Source organism: Phoxinus phoxinus (genome assembly GCF_949152265.1).
Source record: "Phoxinus phoxinus genome assembly, chromosome: 4".
Taxonomy (NCBI): domain Eukaryota; kingdom Metazoa; phylum Chordata; class Actinopteri; order Cypriniformes; family Leuciscidae; genus Phoxinus; species Phoxinus phoxinus.
Window position 1 is genome coordinate 16,085,438 of NC_136879.1, and position 24,442 is coordinate 16,109,879.

At 40.5% G+C, this 24,442-nt stretch overlaps 2 protein-coding genes across 5 annotated transcripts in view; both read left to right on the top strand.

The window, feature by feature from the left end:
* Positions 1-11,054, top strand: part of tfdp2 (transcription factor Dp-2) — a 48,390-nt gene extending 37,336 nt beyond the window's left edge. For 2 of the 4 annotated variants that reach the window (XM_079609519.1, XM_079609520.1), the window contains 8 exons: positions 4,132-4,294; positions 5,108-5,254; positions 6,819-6,887; positions 8,426-8,577; positions 8,924-9,090; positions 9,987-10,029; positions 10,119-10,237; positions 10,339-11,054. In XM_079609519.1, the coding sequence (XP_079465645.1) occupies positions 4,132-4,294; positions 5,108-5,254; positions 6,819-6,887; positions 8,426-8,577; positions 8,924-9,090; positions 9,987-10,029; positions 10,119-10,236 (859 nt within the window). In that variant the 3' untranslated portion in view covers position 10,237; positions 10,339-11,054. Of the gene's footprint in view, positions 1-4,131; positions 4,295-5,107; positions 5,255-6,818; positions 6,888-8,425; positions 8,578-8,923; positions 9,091-9,986; positions 10,030-10,118 lie in introns of all 4 variants that reach the window. The other 2 variants (XM_079609518.1, XM_079609517.1) reach the window with 1 other exon arrangement.
* A 1,889-nt stretch (positions 11,055-12,943) lies between these two features.
* atp1b3b (ATPase Na+/K+ transporting subunit beta 3b) overlaps positions 12,944-24,442 on the top strand; it is a 36,363-nt gene continuing 24,864 nt past the window's right edge. The window contains exon 1 of the mRNA XM_079611296.1: positions 12,944-13,574. Within this exon, the coding sequence (XP_079467422.1) occupies positions 13,469-13,574 (106 nt within the window). The 5' untranslated portion in view covers positions 12,944-13,468. The remainder of the gene's footprint in view (positions 13,575-24,442) is intronic.

Genomic DNA, 24,442 nt, shown 5'->3' on the forward strand with positions numbered 1-24,442 from the left:
GACATTAGCATATATGCAAACACTCAGGACCGCTACTGACCTTTCTGTTGACCGTGAGAGAGACGAAGGTAAACCGCGGGAAATGTAACAAAAGAATAACGTGAAATTCAGTGCGGTCAATATGACCGTCTATGGCCGAAATAGGTAAATATGTTCATTCGTTATTTTGCCTTTTGTGTCATTTATATGAAAACGTTTTAAATGAAAATACAGACACTTTTAGGAAAAGTCAGGTACCAGCAGGATTTTATTTATTTTTTCAACAAAGTTATGGCAGATATAAAATTCAAAATGGTCAAAATGACCGTCATGGCCGTTCTAGTGTTAAACGTGCCAGAAGTGGGACGAAACGAGACCATTTATTAGCTCTGCTGCCCAAAAGACTGCACAGTGCGAGCCCAGAACAAATGCGTTTACTCGCTGACCAGGGATGATACAAACACACACGTCTTGGTGATTTAAACGAATTAAAAGCCAGATGAAACTGCGCTGACATTCTCGACAACACTAACACAGAAAACACAACATGGAACCATTCAGGAAACCTGTTTGAATATGGTCGCTTCATCGTTAATAATTAAATATTTGCAATTTTATATTCCAATTTGATCGTTATTTCCTGTTTAGGCCCCCATGAATTATTTCTAGCGTTTCATTGAATTGCTCACAGTACAGACACTGACACAGACCGTTACCCTTCTGTGACTCTCCTCGTTTTTGCTGCATTCTGGCAGATGTGTCTTCTCCTGCGAAAGGTCAGATGAATCTCCCTCCCCCTCTCCTCTCTTTCTTCCACTTCCTCTTTTTCAGCCCTCTCTCTCTCTCTCTCTCTCTCTCTCTCTCTCTCTCTCTCTCTCTCTCTCTCTCTCTCTCTCTCTCTCTCTCTCTCTCTCTCTCTCTCCTCTCCCTCTCTCTCTCTCTCTCTCTCTCTCTCTCTCTCTCTCTCTCTCTCTCTCTCTCTCTCTCTCTCTCTCTCTCTCTCTCTCTCTCTCTCTCTCTCTCTCTCTCTCTCTCTCTCTCTCTCTCTCTCTCCTCTCCCTCCCTCTCTCCTGTCCTGAGACTGCATTTCTCTGATGCTAAAACATTCTTCACGGGGGGGAACACATCTCAGCACTGTTGCTAAGCAGAAACCATTGCATGTATGTTACGTGTCATATTCACAGTCACACACACACACACACACACACACACACACACACACAGAGAGAGCTGCGTGAGAGTCCCTCTTACAGCATTGCAGTACTTCCAGGCAATTAGGGGTGAATGTTGGTGAGCTGGGGGTCTGGAACTAATTTGTCCTGACGACTGAAACCCCAATCAGCCGCTACTGCCCCCCCTTCCCCCTCCCCCGTGTTCCTCCTGTTTCTCCGCACCTCTCTCCTTCATTGAGCGACAGTTACGTAATTCACCCCACAGTGCAGTGGCGTTTTTCCACACAGCATGTGTGTGAGAGAGAAAGAATGAGTGAATTTTCCTCCGGACTATTCCCGTTTGTGTACTTGGCACAGCATCGAACCCTGAGCCATCTCTTTGTTTTAACTCTCACAAGCGCTCGCACGCACCACAGCCTCTGCGGCACACATGCGCTCGACATCGGACGGTGCATGAGGAACAATGGCGTAATAATGTAATAATCCGTACACAGACGCATTATGTAACCTGCTAGTACCTGTAAAGCCCAGAGGATACTTCAGATGTTACGTATATTCTAGCGCATGTATTTTTGCTTGCTGGCATCATGAGCACAAGTCAGAAGTTCACCCTATCTCTTTTGCAAATGCTTGTTATAGATCTTATTGTGAACAAATGTATGCCAGACTTCTCCAAACATTTAGTCCACTTTAAAGCTCACATTCATTTTTAAGTGCAATGCCCACATCTTAAAATCCTATCAGCATCCGTTGGTTAGACCCACTTCCTACATTATTGTTTCTTTAATTTTTTTTAAATACACTTTTACACTCGGATGCATGTCACAATACAAAAGAAAAGGTCTGTCACTACTTACATTTTATTGAGATTTTTTAAAATTGTTCTATATAATGGTATATAACCAAAAGAAAAGTAGTTTTTAGGTAGTACTTAGGAAATGCGCTATAATAAAAAAATGTTTTAGTTATCTTAGGTTTTGCAAAGCAACAACTTTACGTTTTATTTAGTTTTTATTCTCATGTGGTCTTCCTGTCTCTCTGGAAACCAACACAGAAGTGACTTAAACTGGCCACTAGAGACTGAATACAAAAGAGAGTCAATCCCATACACCCCCCATGTTAATATGTCCAACTTTACAGCAGAAAACATATTTACAGCCTGGTATAAAAAGTGGTTTTGGTTTATATAGCAAATTTTGGCCTTCATGACAACTGTGAGGAGGGTGATTTTTTTTTTTTATAACTCATCCGATTAAATGTTATTAAGCCTCAAAGTTCTGCATAATTAAGGGCGTGGCCACTTGAGTGACAGGTGGTTTGCCGCTGCTGTCACTACTAGCTGTTTGTCTGCTGTCTGTTAGCGTCACGTCACCTCAGCTAATCCGCTTCTTTCCCCATTTTCGTTTATGCGGGAGTGACGCGCTGACAAGATGGCGACGGCCGGCTCCGCCCACTTTAAGCTTAAAAAATGCTCTTCAGAAACCTACGGGTGACGCCACGGACACCATGTCCATTGTTTTAAACAGTCTTTGGTTTTATTTGTGACACATGTTCACTGACCCCTTCTCTGTCCTTCATAAATAAATTGAGTGAATGAGTGTGGTTGTATGCATTGCAGTTGTGCCGTCGACGTCACGTTGAGTCAGTCACTCGCACTCTCACACACGTATTATCATGCGTGTGCTTGTTTTCCCACCTCTGTGGGTTGAACTTGACGCATCTTGCAGTGAGCTACAGTGACACGACCCCGGGCCAAGGACCCAGTGAAACATGAAGCACACATGAGAACGTGCACACACATGCATGCCGGCAGCACAAAGAGTGTCACAGCCCTGGACATGCTGTCTCTTTGACAGATTGTGTGTGTGTGTGTGTGTGTTTTGGTTTGTGAGATATAGGATCACACACTTGAATCAACAAATGACAAATAGGATATGATGGGTGTAAATGAAATATAGGATGAAAAGGGATTGTGTAACACATATCTGCTGTTTGTAACAGGAAAGAAGTGTCTCCGCTCATGCTCAAGGCACGTCACTCTCGAACGCGTCGTCTACCGTTGCAGAGAACAGAGCTGTTTGCTGGTTCACAAACCACTTCAAACAACAGCCTGTCATAACACTTCCTAAGGCCACATCCACACGAAGCCAGAGCTTTCCCTATCCAATGTTTTTTTTTTCTCCTCCGTAAACGCAGCGTTTTCTCAAGAAATTTCTACGTACATATGAAACCACTGAAACCGACTCAAAACGATGTAGTATAGATGCCAGACCAGTATGTGGCGCTGTAATTCTGCCACAGAGATGCACTAAAAACAGAGAAGAAGACTTTGAGCATGCGCGCTGTATACAATAATATTAGGCTCAGTAGCTGCTTCTTTTCTTTTTCTTTTTTTTTTACCAAGAACTTTATTGAACAATATGACCAACCATAAATTGCCTGGTACAAAATAGGGATGAGTCACGACGCATAAAGCGTGCCACAAAGAACCGACAAAGTAATCATTATGATGTGTCAAATATAACAAGAAGACATTTTAATTGTTAATTAATAAACTAGTGTTTTCCGTGTCAGTCTCGGCTGCAAAGATGTTGACGATGCTGACTCGCCATCTGCACAGTAGTGAACGCGCCTGTAGAGAGAAATGCACATTTCATATGGATTACATAATACATTTTGTATTCTCAAAACGAACACATTTTCGTTTTTAATTGTTTTGTTTAAAAGTAGACATTTCAAGCTTTCTATATATGTATTTCTGAGGAATATGTATTTCTTTTTATGTATTTCTTTTTATTAAAAGGAAGCCAACATTCAACATTTATTTATATATATAAATACGTTTGTATGTGTTGAATATTGATTTGCTTTCTATTAAAAATGAATGCTACTAATCTTGACAATCTTTATTGTACTACCCTTTACATTTAGTGTCCAACTATGAGTCGTGCAAACCCTCTCTTCCTCTCTGTCTCTGCAGTAAGAGATTGAAGAGGGCAGATAAGAACGGGAAAGGCCTGAGGCACTTCTCCATGAAGGTGTGCGAGAAGGTACAGAAGAAAGGCACCACGTCCTACAACGAGGTGGCCGATGAGCTGGTGTCTGAGTTCACACACGCCAGCAGCCTGATGCCCGCCGACTCGGTGAGTGCCACGAGATCACGATAAGACTTTAAGCTTGATTTATAATTATTTTTTACTGCTGGTCTGTTTAGAGATTTAAAAAAGAAAAAACCTCTTACCACAAGTATTAAAAATGGGTGCATAACTCCCGCACTCAGCCTTAGAAGTCATAGGTTTTACATAATGCATTCTTACAGAGCCATTTGATATTGATCTAAGAAGACTGTCCTTGTCTTGGACTGCCCTTTCAGATATGAAATATGCATATATTTACCATTAAGCCTCACCTAAATGACCATCACTTACTCAGTGTCTGTTTACACAACAGAATAATACAGAGCTGGGCCGATAAAACACGGTTCAGTCCTACAGGTTCCTCCTGCGGCCTCTCATGTTAATATGAGCTGTGATTTATCGGCCTGTGGTTTATGGAGAACTTCCTGTCGTACTGCACAGCGTCCACCTCTCGTCTGGCCGTGTCCCAAAACCATAAGCAGGAACAGACACTTAATGTTGATCTCAGATAATATCTCTTTTATAATGAGGGTTTGGGTTTTGACCGCTGGCCTTAGATCATTGCATAACAAGTGTTTCTACCTGGAGTGAGAGTGGCGTGTTGTGGATATTTTCCGGTATTAGTTCTGACAGTCCACCAGTTTTAATCTCTCTGCCCTGGAATGCTAGAAGGACTTGAAGTAAAAAAAAACTGAGAGAGACAAAGAGTCAAAAGACTTAAGCGCAGACGCAAAGGGTTTGGGCTGCGACTGCACTGGATGATCACACATCTCCATGCGCTTTGTGACATTAATAGAGGGTGTGTGTTTGCACTTGCAGCAAGCGTACGACCAGAAGAACATCCGCCGGCGTGTGTACGACGCGCTCAACGTGTTGATGGCCATGAACATTATCTCCAAAGAGAAGAAGGAGATACGCTGGATCGGCCTTCCCACCAACTCCGCCCAAGAGTGTCGCAACTTAGAGGTGGGTGTGTGTGTGTGTGCGTGTGTGTGTGTGAAAAGACAAATCCACTATCACAAATGACCTTCCCATGATCCCAAAGAAGATATGTGCACGTGCATCATCTTCCGGTTTAGCGGTCTGGCTAAAGGCCCCGAAAAAAAAAAAACTGGTATGACATAATTTCAAACAAAATCAGGCCAAAATGAAGGTCATTTAGGGAGTTCGAAACAGCTTGCCAAAGTAATTTAACAATTACAAGTAATTATTTGTGTATATGGGAGTGACAACAGCTTTCTATAAACAAACTCACACACCAGTGAACTGCATTTTTGGCAAAGCCCTGCTGTGAACTGAACCAGGCTGGACACTTTAAAGTCTCAATTTTAATTTCGGGAGGGTTTAAGTCTGCAGATGGGAAAACAAGAGATCACGATATTGCTTAGATGTGATAATTCAACTTTGAATGGCTATGATTTAATTAATGAATTACAAAGTAAAGACGCAGTGCTGTTGAGCTTTTTACGTGCACGCGCTTTTAGAGCAGTTTGCAATCACCAAGTAGCCCACATTTATGCCAAGTGATTGCTCTGATCTACTGCTGATCAATAATAATATTTTAGTTTAATTTATGGTGTTTATATCATATATCATGGAGCAGTACCTCTAAGCTCGCATTTCGGCCAGGAAAGTAAAATAGGCTAAAAAATAAAATAAAGTGTGAACTACTACAAAACGGGTCGACAGAAAAAAATCTTCATTGTTGAACATACACTTGTTTTTTCACTGATTTGAAATATGCTCAAAGTTATCTTCGACGGGGTCATTTAGCAAAATTGCCAGTGTTTTTGGCACCCAGAATCCAGATTAATACAGGCATTAATCTGTCTGTCCAATTCAGATTTCAACTAACCAGAATATTGGTTAAATTGGTGTATGGGAATATACAGATCTTACACAGATCGTGGTTAATAAGTGAATGTCTTGTTCTTTTATCGAGGAAAGGTCATGAACGTTTTAAGCTAAACCTAATCGACACGCACAGATTTTTGCCTGTTACCCAGTTTGCTTTGCATGTCAATGCCTGACGGTGTAACAACCTGATCATTTCAAAATCGTGTATAAATGCTAATGTCCATTTTCAGTTTATTGATTTGCATGTAAACCCGTAAAATGTATTTTATTTGATAGTTTTCAGCGTTTTGTAATTTAAATGACCATATTCGCTGATGACCATCAAGTAAGATTTACTTCTTTTCTTTTTTTTAATCATTTGTGTTCTTGTATGTAAGAGAGACACAGGTAGATACTTTAATACTAATCAGTCTAGCTTTGAGCAGGCATTAGCAATGAGGACACAATGTGTGTGTTTGTAAAGCCGGACACCATCTGTTAGTGTCACATCTGTGGCTGCCTGACAGACGGAAACACACAGGCTGAATGGAGGATGATGATGATGAGAGGAAGAGTGGGGGAGCAGCTCATACACCTTATCTGTTATCTGAGTGTTTCTGTACTCTAAATATAGAAATACTTTACAGATATGTACATGTTTGCGTGTGTGTGTGTGTGTGTGGTCATCTTTCAGCTGGAAAAACAGAAGCGTTTGGAAAGAATCCGACAGAAAAGAGCCCAGCTAGAGGAGCTAATATTACAGGTTTGTACCACACCTGTTTGTGTTTGTGTGTGTGTGAGAAGCTTTCCGACCTCGCAGCAAAAATTACAAACAGCACCGCATATGGGAATCATCTGTAGAACATTTAATTTAACGATTCCCATTCTGATTCCACTTGAGTAAAATGTTAAAGTACCAGAATCGCTATCCATTTTAGTACTTTAGAGGAAGCAAATTTGTAAATGTGTTGCAAATACGCACAACGCAACCAAATGCAGAAACTCGCTACAAATACTCACAACGCAACCAAATACACAAACGTGCTGCAAATACTCACAATGCAAACACACACAGAAATGCGCTGCAAATACTCAAATACACAACCAAATAAAGAAACGTGGTGTTTTTCTGTTTGCGTGAGTTTTCTTCAGTTACAGCGCGTTTAGCTCTCTCGGCCACCGTAGTGTTTACATTAATTTGGCATCATAAAAGCATTTGGAGATGCAAGTGTATTTAACCGCTAAAACAGAGTCACGCACAGCCGTATGCCACAAGCGTTCTTCAGAATAAACACTCAAAGCACATGTGAGCATTTGAAAGCAGCCGTCTGTCAGTAAGGGAGTTTTGTGTATTGAACATAAATGGGACTACAGCATTTTAAACAACATAAACGACGCCTTTTGTTTCTCAGCACATATGCTGTGCAATGAAGCCCGAGATCACCCTTGTGTTTCGCTTCAACCTTACGAAAGTTACTTGTTTGATGGTTGTGTGTGTGTTTGTGTGCAATTGCAGTAAGCAGAAAACAACAGTCTCTAGCATACACACGTGCCATTGTACATGAACAGAAAAAAAACATCGATTCTAAATCATTGAATAGCGAATTTATTTTTCTCTCCAACCCCTACAAAACACACATCTGCAACATGAAACTCAAAAACTGCTGAAAAAAATCTTTGTCCAGTTAGTGCCATCAACGCTGACCACCCTCGCTCCATTACCTCAGAAGAAGAGACGAATATAGGAGTAAAAGCAGCTTTCGAGAGGGGGAAGGAGACATTAACAGTGGCCAGCTGTGGAAAAGCAGCAATCTCCTATTATTGATTCATTTTTTTTCAAGTGAGACGAGACCATCTTCCATCTCCTGAAGTCAAATGAAAGCCCGCACACAGAATCTCAGGAAATCACTGCGGCCTGTTTGTACGTACTATAGATGAGCGCAAGTGATACGCCGTGTCACGCAACACATCACGGTGATGAAGTCAGTGATGTGTGGACGGATCAGATAAGGCCTTGGGATATTGATCAGGACTTGCACTCCAGCGGTCTCGCAGCTGGGAAGGACTGCTGGAGCGCTACATTAAAATGCATCGGCTCGGTTCCAGTCTTTGACCAACCCCCACACACCCCGAGTCTTACATGAGTTAGCGTCTGTGTATGCGTGTTAGTGCTACGACCACTCAAAGCTTCGTATTTATCAACACACTGACTGATTTAACGTTAATAATAAGTGGGCCCTTTTGGTGCTGAAACGCTCTGTGTACATGTGTGGTGAATTGTGCATGTCTTCCCGCGAGCAGCAGATCGCCTTCAAGAATCTGGTGCAGAGGAACCAGGCCAGCGAGGTGTCGTCCCAGTCAGCTCCCCCTCCAGGATCTGTCATCCAGCTTCCCTTCATCATCCTCAACACAGACGTGCGCACCGTCATCGACTGCTCCATCTCCAGTGACAAGTACGAGATGTCTCTTCTGTAGAAATGTCCTCCACAGTCTTTTTAATTAAAAGATGAATACAGTTTAATACTATCATTTTAGCATTTGTTTGCGCTCATTTTTAGCATTATTTCCATATAAGTTTAATTTCAGCACAAGCATTTGTTGTGGTTGTGATGGGAAGTCCGACTCTTTCCACAAACTGCTTCTTACTGGTTTACTAGTTTGTTCACGCAATGCCGTCGAAAATATACGCAATTCTATTATCAAAGAACCCAATAATGACGTGAAACATGAATGTTTTACATGTCTCAAGCATATAAAGTGAGTCTTTTACTGAACACACAATCTCATTCCTCCAAACAGGTGTGAATACCTCTTTAACTTTGATAACACATTTGAGATCCATGATGACGTGGAGATCCTGAAGCGGATGGGCATGTCTTTGGGGCTTGAGAACGGCACATGCTCTCCAGAAAACCTCAACATGGCCAAATCTCTAGTGCCCAAGTCTCTGGAGGCTTATGTCACCAGTAAGTACCTCACGTCACACTTCTCTTAAACCTCATTTTTGCTGATTTTTTATTTTTTTTGTATGCCATTCTTTCTCTGTTGCTTGTGTGAATGCGTGTGCCTGACAGGATCTCTCCCAAACATCAACATATCACAGGTCTGATAGATAATAGCATATAGTTTGAATAGATGAAGTACTTATCATTGATCTTAAAATAACTCCTCTTGTTTTTATATTACTGATGCAAATGCATGATTGTAAATGGCTTCTTTGTCTCTTCAAAAAAAGACACTTCACTACAGTCATCTCTGTGTAAAGGATTATTCTGCTCCCAATTATCCACAGCTCTCGAGTTAATGCAGAACTGTACTGTGGTTTCACCGCTCATCTCACATGAAGCAGGACAGTAACAAGACACACAGAGCCGAGAGTGTGATGTGTTTGTAGCTACATGCCCCATCTGCCACAAAATCTGCAAGTCACATATTGGCAGAGTCCAAAATTAACACTCACCAAACCTCGATTTCTCAGTAATGAACATTTCTAGGCAGCTAATACTTGCTTAACCCTATAATGCCTGCTGTTACTGTATCATGTTTGATACGCACATTTCTACGGCCTCTAAATGATCAACGTAAGCACAGGGACAACCAAAATTAATTATGTTTTCAATGAAATTATTCACAATACATTTCCATGGACAGGTTTCATGGACCATTTTTCCTCAATTTTAATTGTTACAATGTTGTTGTTTTTTCTTTTCTTTTTTTGCTCTCAAAAGCATTAGTCACCGCTTTATCCTTCAGCCACAGACTTCCTTCCTGTTCTGTGAGAGTAAAGTGACGTGCCTTTTATAATAGGGTTCTTGTGTTTGTCTTCTAATGTCTAAATAAACGTGTGGTTCTGTCCCGACAGACATGGCCAGAAACTCCAGCAGAACGCCTCTCAGCCTCACGAGGTACAGTACGCTGACCAGCGCAGTGTCTCACACATCCAGGCCAGCTTCAGTTCGATGACACTCTCTCTCTCTCTCTCTCTTGTCCACAGTCGCAGCAGCGCTGCCCCTTCACACACCTCAGAGTCCCGCGGACAGACGCCCAGCTCCTTCAACGAGGAAGAGGACGACGAGGACGAAGACGACGACAACCCCTCTTCCCCGGAGTGATGCGCGGGGTCCCCGAGCAGAACGCTACACAGGAAATAAGCTGCCACTCCTCTCTACATTACCACATTTTAACTTCCCTCACTGTTTCTTCCTCTTTCCCAGTTTGGCTGCAAAGCGCCAGGAGTCTTTGGCTCCAGGGGAACCGGTTAACTGTACTTCTGTGGTGCCGTTCAGGCTAGAGAGCCACAGGTCAGGCCATAGAGGGAGCGATTAAGTGAGGTTTAACAGATGCCTCTCGTGTACTTCCTGTCTCTGCTCCCCATCCGGAGGACTTTCAAATTCTTTCCAAACATGTATTTATTTCGGTCATATATGAATATGACAGTATCTGCGTAGTCCAGTGGGCTAGTGCCACTTTATTTTTCTTCTCCGTGGGGATCGGAAAGCAGCGTCCTGATCCGTTCACCGACTGGAAGGACTTTACATTAAAAATTAAAAATTAAAAAAAAGGAAAATGTTCTTTTTTATAGGTTGATTCAGTGTGATGTTTGTCATGTTGTATAGTTTATTCCTTGTCATTCATCACAATAGTTGAAGGAAATTTAAATATGGATGGTTGTCATCTGCCGTTCTGGGTTCGGATGGCTTGCAGCTCGTTGCCTCAAGCTGTGTGAATGTTGCATGTTGGGAGATTTAGTCTTGTTGTGAGTGATTAAAAACACATTTTTGTTGGATTTGAGAGTGGCCGGTGTAAAGGAAACAGCGCTGATCCACTCGGGTCGGCATTTTAATCCAACTCAACAGAACTGATGTGAATTTTGGTTTGCAAATGTAACTGTATGTACATGTATACATATATAAACATATAATTTTGGTTACCTCTGGTGTGGTGTGGTCTAGGGGCGGGGAACCTGAATACTTCAAAACCATAATATGGTATTATTAAAAATACAAGTTATTAAACCTTGATATTCAAAAATGTAAATCATTTCAGCAGCAATGCAATTTAAATGTGATGGGTTAACAAAACTAATATTTACTGTAATGGCAATTTAACAGATTTTAAGTATTCTTGAAATACAGTAGTATAACTGCATCGGACATCTCCTTAAAGGGGCTATATGTAAGAATGTTCACATATTAATCACTTTTTTATATAGCCAATGTGTGTAACAAACAAAAAAAACAAAAAAACACGAGATCTTCCCGACTTCCTAGGTTCTGTATGAAAGCCTGAAGACTGATTTTTATGTGAAGGACTCCGGATGTTTTTTGCCGGGAAAATCAAAAGGATGTGACGTGTACACGCGCTCCCGCGAGCCTCTCTTCCGTTCAGTGACGCGTGAAACGAAAGCCTATATGTTCAGGATAATGATGAAAAATGCCATTCTGTACTGTAATGTCAATGTGTCATGTTAAGAAAAGAGATTATTTCAAACTTATAGTCTCAGACAGATCTATATAGTCTATGTCTTAAATATAATCCGTGTAATTTTAATAACCTCATATGTGGACATGATGCCTGTGAATAGCAGAGCTGCTGCAAACATATCCATATCACTACGATCAGATGCTCTCACTGCTGTTTTCTCACCGCTGTCGAATTGGTTGTGCGTTTAATTTGTTATTCAGAGAGAAAGTGCTCCACATATTCATCAAACGTTGCTCTCACCGGGTGCGCGGTGTTGGGATGTTCGCTACAAAGGCATTTCAAATGTTTTACTTCTAAGCAAAGAGCGAAAAAGAAGTTTGCCTTGAATCACACGCAGGAGGTTGTCGTCTGCAGTTCCCTGAACGGCCACCGGTGGCGCTAATACGCTGAATTCTACATAAACTGGAAAAGAAATCAATATTTTTAGCTGAGTGCAAGAGGAAGAGAGGATGATCTCAGAGATTTTACAAAAAACATAAAGCAGTGGTTTTTAACCAGTTGACCAGGACCCAGTAGGGGGCAGCAAGATTGCGTAAAATCATTTCAAATAAGACAAAAAACTTTTTTTAAATAAGATTTAAAAATATCTATAAATCAAGATGTAATCTGAAATCACACTACTAGTTGTAATTCGTTATCTTAAATAATAATAAAATAAAATAATAAAAAATTAAAACGGGGTTCTCATTATCTTCTTGGACAATCTGCATTTTCTATGAGTGGATTATAAAAGTGTGATTTCAAGACCTGGAAAAGTCATGAAAACGAATTCATATACATTAAGATGTATATAATTTTTTTTTAATTTTTTTTATTAGGTAGAAATTGCTTTTTGTGTGAGAAAAAAAAACAGATATTTGAATTATGGAATGGTATTATTTTATGTAATTGCATATCAGAAATATCTTAAAGGGATAGTTTTTTTTGTCATCATTTAGGCTACTCACCCTCGTGTTGTTCCAACCCTGTATTACACCAAAAACAAAATAATGAGAAAAACGTCATTGTAGAACACCGTGTTCATAAAGAATAATGAGATCAGATGTCATTCTCAAGCCAAATAGCCAATACCGCAGCTACATCAATAAAAAAGCACTCACTACATTGTTTTATTTTTTTATTCATTATCCTCTAATCATCATAATGAGCATTTGTAAGAGCATCTGGGTAGCAATAAGGTTTTGAGTCAAAGTTTTTCTTTTAGTATTAAAGTTAGAATTAGTACCTGAAGCAAAATATCCAATACCATATTTGGTATTTGTGTGGGCCCATGTTAACATACTAATAATTTATAGTTTTACTTTTTTAATTTAGCTGAAAACCATTAGGCTAAATAAATTGGACGACAAACTAGATCTGTGTTCATGTTTTAAGAAAGTGGTATACTTATTGTGACAATTTACCCCGGCGGACATGCTCAACACCTTTTAGTCGAGTCAAGCAAGATACCTACACAAAAAATGAATTCATTCCCAACCTGTGAAATAGTCACAGAGGGGAAAAAAGTGTAATAACTAGCTCCAGGGTCCCTATAAAGGTTTCAGTGTACGTTTTCTATGCCTCGCAGTGTGCAAACTACGTGGCGTTTCGGTAAACCTTGTACAAATTATGTTGAACGCGCTTGATGCGGCTCCTGTAAATGCGGCGCGGCTCCACCGCGCATGCGCGTCACAGCGCAGTTCAAACGCTGCCAGTGAAGAGCTCGAGCGAGCGACGGACGCACTGCAGTCTCGAGCCGCGTGGAAAACACCGCACACCTCTTTTATTTCACAACGCGAACGAGGCAAGCCCGAAACAACGCTTCTTTAGATTTATCCACATCTACCGTCCTCAAACTGGTTTATTCATCCTGTCCACACCATGGCCAACAAAGAGGAGAAAGCTGACGATAAACAGTCGAGTTGGAAAGATTTTATCTACAACCCAAGGACGGGGGAATTCATCGGGCGCACTGCGAGCAGTTGGGGTAAGTAATCGTTTTTGTGTTTGTTTTTTGTGTTGACAAGTGTCAATTGCACGCCCTTAAAACTGATGTTCAGACACCAATATGATCTACCTATGGTTGAGGTATTGTTTCACGCATAATGTGCCATTAAACGGCTACACACACACACTGTTCTTGACTGAATTGCCCCTAATGCAAAGCTCAGTTGCATTGATAATGATTCTCAAACGCATTTGTAACCCAGCGAACTGAGCTTTATGGCTCTGTGCTCTACCTTACAGTCCGTTACAATGTGTCAGCATGTGCAGTTCAGCATGCATTAGATTTCACTGAGATGCATCAATCTCAAGCCACATACTAATATCACCATTTAAAACTGTTCATTTTAGACCATATCCATAAGCCATAACCCGAGATGCATGTATAAAAGCGCTGGCAAATCGATCGCATATTCTACGACTATACGACTATAGAAACCTGAAGTCAGCTAAAACCGATCCTGTTAAAAAAAGCTTTATAGAAGGCGTTTAGTAGCCTAGTAGCCTAAATATGCGACTTTAAATCTAAGCCTACATATGATTCCACTTACTGCAGTAGCCTATACGAATGACCGTACCATAATTACTGTTGCTAAATCAAAACATTGGTTTATTGACGTGATGAATCCGCTTAAGCGGTCGTCAAACATCGCGGATTTCTGTGATTAATCGGATTTTAATTTAACAGCATGGCAGATATTCTCCGCGTTTGTGTCCTGCCGTTTCACTTGAAGCTCGAGGTCTATGAATAGCTTTCCTGAATGTCATCACTGCGCTCTCTACGGCAGGCCTGCATGTCACATTAGCTGTGAAATCATGCATTGAGAGAATAATTTGTACGCTAAAACGAATAGGTTACGTGTCTGTTATTCGTAACTCGATGAATGGCGGCTCCGAACTCACAGGTGCGCATGTAAACCTCTCCTACAGGTTAATTTAACGTCTTTTATAGTTGAACTAAATTTGAGAAATTCCCCTTACACACACATTTTACCATCGCACACGCAAAAAAGAAAAAAAAAGTATCCTTTCATTGGAAATATTGCGATTAGTCGCAGCGATATTCGGCGAGCAAGTATTAACGCGCGCGTTCTATTGGAACGTTTCGGCTGTCAATCATTCACGGCCGTGATGACGTAGCATCCGCATTCATTCGATATTCAAATTACCTTTGCTGTGGTTCACAGCCTTTGCTTGAGAGGATGAGAGGAAATTTCCACATCCCTTGACACAATTGGTTCACCGAGGGAGGTTGAGGAGGAGGAGAAGAAGCTCTCTGTTCTCTTATTTGAGAGCATTTAGATATCCCGGTATATCAGGGCTTGTTTTGTAATCCAGTTAGCATGTATATTCTCCTCAAAGCTGCAAAGTGTCAATAATTATCGGTGGTGGGGGTGGGGAGCAATTTCTTAAATACCCAGTTGCTTAGTAACGAGCTTTGCATGAAACTATTTCCTTGTAGTTGTGCGCCTCGGTCAATGGATCAGTCGCTGGTGTCCGTGATGCTAAACTCTGCAGTACCTCTCCTGGGCTGGGATGGGTGTTTCTTGATGTGATGCATGAGCTCGCGTTCAGCCCCTCCTCCCCGTCTTCCTCCCTGCTTTCCTCTCAAGGTCACACCGGCTCTCCGCAGGCTCCTGAACCAGTAGGCCTGAAAGAAATCAATGTAATTCAAATGAAAACGATCTCCAGCCTTGAGGAATATGACGTGTTATGCAGATCTTTATTCATGGTTCATCGCTGCTCGCAGCTTTAATGGAGCTCGGGTTTGCTTTACATAACGAGGCCTAGTCATTCTGCTTACCTGGGCTTTTTCTTCTCAGCCCGTGTTCATGTTTTCATGAGAATTGCCTGTATTGGCGTTCGATCGATGCTGGTATCGGTTTCTAGAGTGGTTAGGGATAGCTTGTAGTTCACATGTTGGATCAGTGCTATATCTTACTTGTGTATAATTTACATGCGATTTGTATGCCTTGCACATTTAATCTGGTTTTTCTCTAGACATTTGGTTGTGAATTCTGCTTGTCAAAATTGCAAGAAAATAAAAATTAATGTTGTAAAAATGTTGGGCAGGGCAAAATAGACAATTGAAATAACTTATTTTATGTAGTGTAGTCTATTAATTGAGTCCATGAGATAAAAATTATCCAAAATAAGCCCAAATTAAATGATGATTCTTCCATTTTTAAATTTTTCTTCTCCAGCGGTTGCAGCGTCTCTGCAGTGTTTGGGTCCCAGAGCGACCTGTCCACAACCAAGTAATTGAAAAAAATGTACACATAAGAGAAACCGTTTTGATTCCTGGGCTGCTTTTACTTTTCCCATGGGGTGGGAAGGAGCCAGAGAGTGATGGAGGGGAAGATGCGTAGTGAAGAGATAAAAGGATCAGGCTTGAGTTAATGGACGGGTCCGGCTCAGCGGGACATCTGCACCCTGATGCATGTCCGTTTGGATTAGCCCAGATTAACGCTTCCCAATCTACTGTTGACCTTGCTTGAGTTAGCGATCACGCTAATCTGTCCACAGCTTCTGGGATTTGTGGCGATGCGGGATGATGAGCCTGGAGCTGGGCTGGTAAGATCTCAGGATACGTTTACCACGGACAGTTTAAACCGATGAAAGGGAACGTTGTTCTCCATCAGGAGACCAACCATGTGGCAGTGATGCTTTCATATGCAACAATGACCTATTTTCTGCATTTCATCAATGAAACGTCCTGGTCTTGTTCGCCCCATTAACACGGCCTTGAGTGTGTGTGTGTTCAAGCATGTTTGGCTTGAGATTCACAACGTAGTAATTGAGGAACTGCACAACGCCGGCTTTTCATTCACGTTTTAAATTGGGGTAAATGGTGATTTCATGAGCCATTTCACCCTTCATGAATTAGGTTAAAGGAATAGTTCGCTAAAAATGAAAAGCGTCCTTGTCATTTCAATTGTACTTTATGCTCTTATTCTGGAAAATATATTTGATCGAATTAGTTATAATGTGGATAATCTACGCCAGGTAAGCATGTCTGCTGTGTGGACGCTAGGGCTGACGCTAGCTTTTAATGTTTTGAAGATTACGGCATCAAATTTGGCATATTGCATTGCTATGCCTTTTTTTAATATTAATGTGTAACACGGATTTCAAAGATTATGTGGGGAATAAATGAATAACTTTAATGCATCAAACTCATTTACTCACCCTCATGTACTGGTAATTCCGAAATGATATGCATTTGTTTCTTCTGCGGAACAAAATAAGATATTTTGAAGAGTATTGGGGTCCAAATGACACTGAACCCAGTTGACTTTCACTGTATGGGACATTCTTTAAAATATCCTCTTGTTCCGCAGAAAACGGTTTCGTACAACATAAGGGAGAGTACATTGTTATATTGATGTTATATGTTTGATTTAGGGGGGAATTATTCCAGTAATTTCCATTCTGTTCTTCACTATCATCAGTATTCGGAAGACTTAAGGAGAATTGTCACGGTTGATAGACGTGGTTATTGGTGCTGTATTGAGAAGAATTTCATAAAATACTTTCACAATGTATCCCATAGTGCTACAAATAAAAAATAACATCATACAAGCTTAAATCGACATGAGATTGAGTAAATGATAACTGATTTTTCATATTTGGGTGAACTATCGCTTTAACTCTTGGTGATAAAATCCTTTTCGCAATATCTGGCTTGTCTCCATTTTCCTTCATGCCAAACGACGGGTGAGATTTGGCGTCTTTCCTCGCTTGATTGGATGAAGTCGGAAACCCATTAGAATGAGCTCTTGGGTATATCTTTACACTTCCTCTTATTTACTACACTGTAGCATTTAGAAGTCATTGATAAAAAATTGTTAATTTCAAATGTGCAGTAAGTTTTGGTAAACTTGACAATTATGTTATGGTTTCATAATCACTTTCACAATTCAGTTGCTCACACTTCGAGGTTAGTGGTTTGTTGACACCCCTAATATTAAGTATTAAACCTTGGCGTGAATGACCTAGCAACCGCACTGCAACACCCTGGCAACCATCGACAAAATTAGCATCGAAGTGGTATGTTTACTTCAGAAAATTATAGCCTACTCCTCTTTCATTCCCAGATTATTTTATGCCAATACATTTTCAGTGCTGCTAATGAGAAGAGAGACCGTGTAGCTGATGCCGCCACCATGGTCACGTGACTGAATTAGCACTAGCCTGAGGGAATGTAGCTGTCTGTGTTTTGCCCGGAGGAGGGATTCTGGCAGGAAGGAAAGTCATACTGGGAGTCTCAGCTGTTCTCCAGGGCCTCTTCCTCTCACCATCACTGGGTGATCTGCCACTCTTCTCTAGAGCCAAGCTGGCCACGCTGTGTTACGCGTACCCCTGTTGATCGCGCTCTGGAGTAAAACGTGCTTCACAATAAAATGCAGTTGACGATGCGAGGTGCGAGAAATTTCTGTGAAATGGTTTTAGCACAGTTTAGCCTACTTGTGTTGGTGTATTTCCTATTGAACCAGGAAACTGGGCTGGAATATATCAATACATCTACCACACTGGTGGTGGTTGAGGAGAGATCCCCTGATATGATTGTAAAGTGCTTTGGGTGTACAGTAGTATATATGAAAGCGCTATATAAATGCCTCATTCATTCAAAGTGCTGCTGTTTTGGATAGACTGTATCCTTAAATTTACACCTCAGCCGTTTGTTACTTGCCATTGCTAGTCGTGGGAGCAACATACTTAATCTGCAAGCATTCGATTGGTTAGAAATTTGAATAGGCCCAAGAGTGCTGGTTGAGTCTTCAATATTTTTTTTATCATGTTTCCTGGAAGATGATGAATATTTGTTTTTTTATTTTTGGGGCTATTTAGGAGTACATCTCCAGCAATAGATTTACTGAAGTTGATGTGTCAAATAGGTTTGTAGAACAGATTTCTTTGAACCATTTGAAAAAAATAAAAATATTTCCAAAATTCTGTTTAAATTCATTCGTCTGTATAAAACGTGTGTTTTCCCACACTCTGTCTGCATTCCCACTTCTCCACAGCTCTAAAGGCATAGTTCACTTCACCCAAAAATACTGTCATTAATTACTCACCCTCGACGTTCCAAACCCGTAAGACCTTCGTTCATTTTCGTTACACAAATTAAGATATTTTAAGAGCTTCAGAAAGCTCTTGGATTTCATTTAAAAGATCTTCATTTGTGTTACGAAGATGAACGGTCTCACGGGTTTGGAACGACATGAGGGTAAATAACGACAGAAATGACATTTTTGGGTGAACTAACCCTTTAAGGCTCCGATATACTTCAAGCGAAATCAAAGACTGAACTGGTGTAACGTAATTTCAAACAAAATCAGGTCAAAATTATGTTTGTTCCACTTTGGGTGGTGTCGGATGTTTTTTAAAAGTATAATGCGGCTCAGGTATTTCAAAATTAATTTTACCCCCGAGTGAAGAAGAAAAAAAGTACTTGTGTGTGTATATCGGGGCTTTTACACTCCCATTTCAAGAACCTTTTTTGCAAATCTGAGGTGTGAATCATCAGCGCTAAAATGGGAGTTTCATGACACTTTAACGGTTACAAAATTATGCAGGTTAATATTTGAATCAACTGAGAGCTCTAGTAAATGCAAATAAATTGTATTTAATGGTACAGTAACATAACTTTCATATTTCTAATGCATTTACTATAGTCTCTGAGAAAACTGAAGTCCGCGATAATCCTTCATGATACAATCCTTCAGCTCATCGAGGCTCTTCTGTCCCGCAATGTTTTTAAATCCGGGTACAGGTTGTCTTTTCCTTACAGTGCAGGTTTATGTGGTCATAGTTAATGGTGTAATATGCAGCTCAAGCATGTCCACTTACAGAAAAACAGACGCTTATTATGGGTGGTGCTCACTTTGCGAGCCACAGTCTCAGTACGGTACCCTAAATTACCTCCGGTCTGCACCCTGGTGTGACGGCACACACCCTCACCCCCACGGCTGGCTGCAAAGAAGTATTTTTATCCCAGCATTCCTCGGCACAGGAGGAGGACGAGTATCTGGTTCTTCGGAGGCTTGGGTTTCTCAACGGCTATAAGAAGCCACTGATAAACACTTGTCTTGTGGGCTTTTATTGTCTCCTGTCTTTCATTGTGGATCTTACTGTCTCATTCATTCATTCTTGGCATCTCTTCTCTCCGTATCTCCATCTCTTTCTTTTATTTCCTGGGACGACCTGTTTCAGTCCTGCCCCAAATTACAGACAGTTGATTACTGTTGACTCGATTTTTGCCTTACATTTTTACATAATACTTTACATACATTTTTAGATATTTTAGATATTTTTAGTGGCTGTGCTTTAATTAGCGACCTGATCAATGAATTCGGTTACAAGTAACATACCAATTCATCAGACAGGGATAAACAAGTCACTAGTAGAGAACATTACAACACTTTAACATCTACATTTATTGTTTTTTTTGATGCTTTGAAATTGTACAAAAAAAAAAGATAGCCAAATTGCACTTTTTTGAGTGATGCATGCATTTTTTCATCTAGTTTAAAACAATCTAGTTTAAAACGAGACCCCAGCCTGTTTACACGACACCGTTTTCAACTAAAAGCGTAAAACTTATATGCGTTTTGGCCATTTATTTACACGAAAAGCAGTGTTTTGGGTGCCTAAAAACAAGCGCAAACTTTTCCTCCGTGTAAACAACATAAAAAGCAAATCTCGGAAGACGATGGCGTCATGCATATTACGTGTTCAATCTATAGTGTTTCATCGCCATCTAATGGCCTGGCAGCAGAATACAGTGTTTTTAGTCGTTTTCACGGATCTGTGTCTCCGTTTTAAGCATATCGTTGTCGTGTAAACGTACCCTTAGACATATAACTGAATTGCAAAAATAATTATTTTAAAAATAATTACTTTACGAACTAATTTTTCAAACAGTCCCACTACCGTCTTTTGTTGTTCAGACAAACGGGTAGTCCCACCTCCAATTTGTGAACTTGGTTAAGATGTTGATATTTGATTTGAGCTTTTTTGGGGGGGATAGTTTTTCATCATTTGCGCGAGAAGTAACAGGGAAGCATGGAGGACCGTCGCTTCTCGAGCAAGCTTCACAACGCACCTACAACATCTTTCTTGTGGATGCTCGTGTGACAATCACACAATTGTAGACTTTTTTTTTTTTTTTGTGGTAAATATAATGCATATACAAAAAACACTGATCAGCCAGAACATTAAAAGGTGATAGGTGAATAACATTGATTATATCGTTACAATGGCACCTGTCAAGGGGTGGGATATTTTAAGCAGCAAGTGAACAGAAGTTCTTGAATTTCATGTGTCGGAAACAGATCTGAGTGACTTTGACATGGGCAAAATAGTGATGGCTAGACGAATGGGTCAGATCTTCTCCGAAACGACAGGTCTTTTGGGGGGTTCCTGGTCTGCAGTGGTTGGTCTCTACCAAAGTGGTGCAAGGAAGGACAATCTCCGTCAGGGACAATCTGCCCAAGGCTCATTGATGCATGTGGGAAGCAAAGGTTAAACCGCCGTGGTCCAATCACACAGAACATGAAAGAAAGGTGTCCGAACACACAGTGCATCTCAGTTTGCGGAGTATCTGTCCGTGTAGCCGGAAACTGTACAGACTGCCTATGATGTCCACCGTCTACAATTGGGGCATGAGTGTCAGACTTGGACCATGGAGCAATGAAAGAAGATTGCCTGGTCTGATAAATCCCGTTTTCTAATAGATCAGATAGATGACCAGGCTCTGTGCGTCGTTTATCCAGGGAAGAGATGGCAACAGGATCGGAAGAAGGCAGAGGCAGTTATTTTTGTTATTCTTATCCTTGTTTTGCTGGGAAACCTTGAGTACTGGCAGTCATGTGGATGTTACTTTGGAGACTGAGGTAGGCAATTTGTGTCAAACTGGAGGGCCACTGTCCTGTCGAGTTTAGCTACAACATGCCTCAACACACCTGCCTCAATGTTTCCAGTATGCCTCGTGAGACCTTGCTTATCTGGTTCAGGTGTGTGTGATTGGGTATGGTGCTAAACTACAGGACAGTGGCCCTTGAGGAGCAGGATTGGACACCTCTGGCCTAGATGCAGATCCTTCATGGCAATGGTGTTCCCTGGTGGAAGTGGCGTCTTTCAGCAGGAGAATGCACCCTGCCACACTGCACACATTGTTCATGAATGGTTTGAGGAACATGACAAAGAGTTCAAGGTGTTGCCTCGGCCTCCAAATTCCCTCCAAATGCGCTGGACCAACAAATCTGCTTCATGGAGGCCCTACCTTGCAAATTGCATGCTTTTAAGGAACATTTTTTTTTGTAAATAGGCTCATTTTTAAACCGTTGAGTTTTACCGTTTTCGAATCCATTCAGCCGATCTCCGGGTCTGGTGGTAGCACTTTTAGCATAGCTTAGCATAGATCATTGAATCTGATTAGACCGTTAGCATCTCTCTCAAAAACATAACCAAAGAGTTTAGATAATTTTCCTATTTAAAACTTAATGATCTATGCTAAAAGTGCTGCCGCCAGACCCGGATATCGGCTGAATGGATTCGAAAACAGTAAAACTCAACTGTTTAACTCTAGGGGAGCTGGAAAAAAAGCCTATTTCCAAAAAAAGTGGATTATTTCTTTAAAGCATAACGGTGCCAGAAACAAGGTACCAAGTTGGTACTGAAATTGAAACCTGTGACACCTGCATTTCCCTCTAGCATTTTGAGCGCTGTTGAGCAGATTTTTAAACTCCCGATTGGTCATTGTGTTCACGCGCTCAACACATGTCTGTGATTGGCTACAATGATCAACACTGACATCTTTGGCGCTCTTCATCGAGAGACAGATACACACGAGAGCGTTTAAAAGCAGGCGTCTACAGTATCTGCGGATCCCTAATATATCCACTGATAGACGGATCCGCTGATGCACCCCTGCTTTCAAACACTTTTCATTAGCGAGAGCATACACTGTTAGACTTTGCCGTAATTTTACAGTTACTTACCGCAAAAAAGCCCAGTAAAATACCACTTATATTATTTACGGTTAACTACTGTAATATGCACTGCATTGTGGGTATTTTGTGTGAAATTTACAGTAACTTACTGTATATGGTAATTTACAGTACTTTACTGTTTACGCAAAAGCAGTAGTGCTACTGTAAATGAAGAAGACAGATTTCTTGAAGTGTGTAGGCTTCTTTTGACAAGGCCTGCCTCTTTGCAGTATATATGAATTGGCATATATGCAAAGCACTATACAGGAATTTTTTTTTAATAATAATAAATAAATAAAAATATGAAAAAAGAAAAAAAATTATCAATACATTAATAAATTAAAAAAGGATTTTAAATACAGAAATGTCGGCCCTCTGAAAAGTATAATCATAGTTATATACTAAATATATTAGTTTCACCTTTTAATTTGAATTACTGAAATACATGAACTTTTGCACAATATATAGCCTATATATATATATATTAATATAGTTGCCTAACTTGCCTAATCATTGCCTTATAATTCGCGGGATGACTGCACTTGTGTTCATTGTGTACACAACGTGTATTAGGCTACTCATAGGGCTATGCATATTGTATTAATGTGTTAGGCCTATTAAAATGTCATATAAAAATGTTTTATAGTTTTTTCCCCTGTGTTCTGCAGATGAAAATCATGAATCTGCATTCTCAATAAGCAATGCACACGCTGTATGTTTAAAAGTTAAATAAAAAACACGTGGATGGAAGGATTTATTTTAATTCTATGTCATTTTATAAGTCATTTTTATATTAGAATTTTCTCAAAAAACTGGTTCCCATACATAGACATTAGACCTTATTTTTTATAATTTTATAAAATTACTATTTTAATTGTTGCTCGCGTGCAGAGCCCGCGCAACAGCCTCGCAGAATGTAAACAGGGGTTTGTGTGTCAAGCGCGCGCTTATCAGACGTCCCTGCTGAGAGTGGATCGCCACAGACGCCAGCTGTGAGTTTTTCTGAGGTAAGTAGGCTAATTTAACTGAACAAATTTCTTTTATGTTACTTTTACAGCGTAAACTATTACCAATATCAATTAAATATAGCTAAATGTATGAAGAAAGTAAATAATACAATCTAATAGGCTATTATTACTAAAAGGACAGTCTGAAGGAACTTAGTTTTCCTCAAAAACTGCCGCTTTCATATCCCATTATGTCTGACTGCCTTTTCCAGTCGATGGACCCAATCTAGTATTTACACAAACAATGGTTTTCCGTAATTTTTACGACCAGTTAAGGCATATTTTACTCGTCATTTAAAAAAATACCGTAAATGTGTGTGACGTTAGGCTATTTTGAAGTTACCTAGCGCGTTTTTTTCAAAGGCACTCTCTCGCGCTCTCGCTCCAGGCCGATTCTATGGGAGTGCTATGCACCCTCAAACGCAAGCAAGAGCACCCTCAATTGATACTGTAATAATATTTTGGCGCAACAGATTTGCCAAACGCCCCAGTGTATATTTGTGCTTATTTGTGTTCACGCTCTGGAGAACGGAAAATTAATCCATTTACAACGGGTTTTGCAGCGGTGAGCAGCAGTAGCCAATCACAGATTACCGGTAGTTGTTGGTCTCTTGTCGATTTATGCAGGCTCGCGAATTTCGGGCTCGCGAACAAATGTCCTCTATTGAGGACAATAAAGAATGAATATTAATGTGATATGAATATGAATCCTCTCATTAACAAAGTGTAAACACGATGTAAGAGATGTATTGGACCGACAGCTGCAAACTATTTCTGAAGTGACAGCTAAATTTACATAATAGTATCACACGTGCTGGATTCACTCTGCAAAGGACAGACATGCTTAA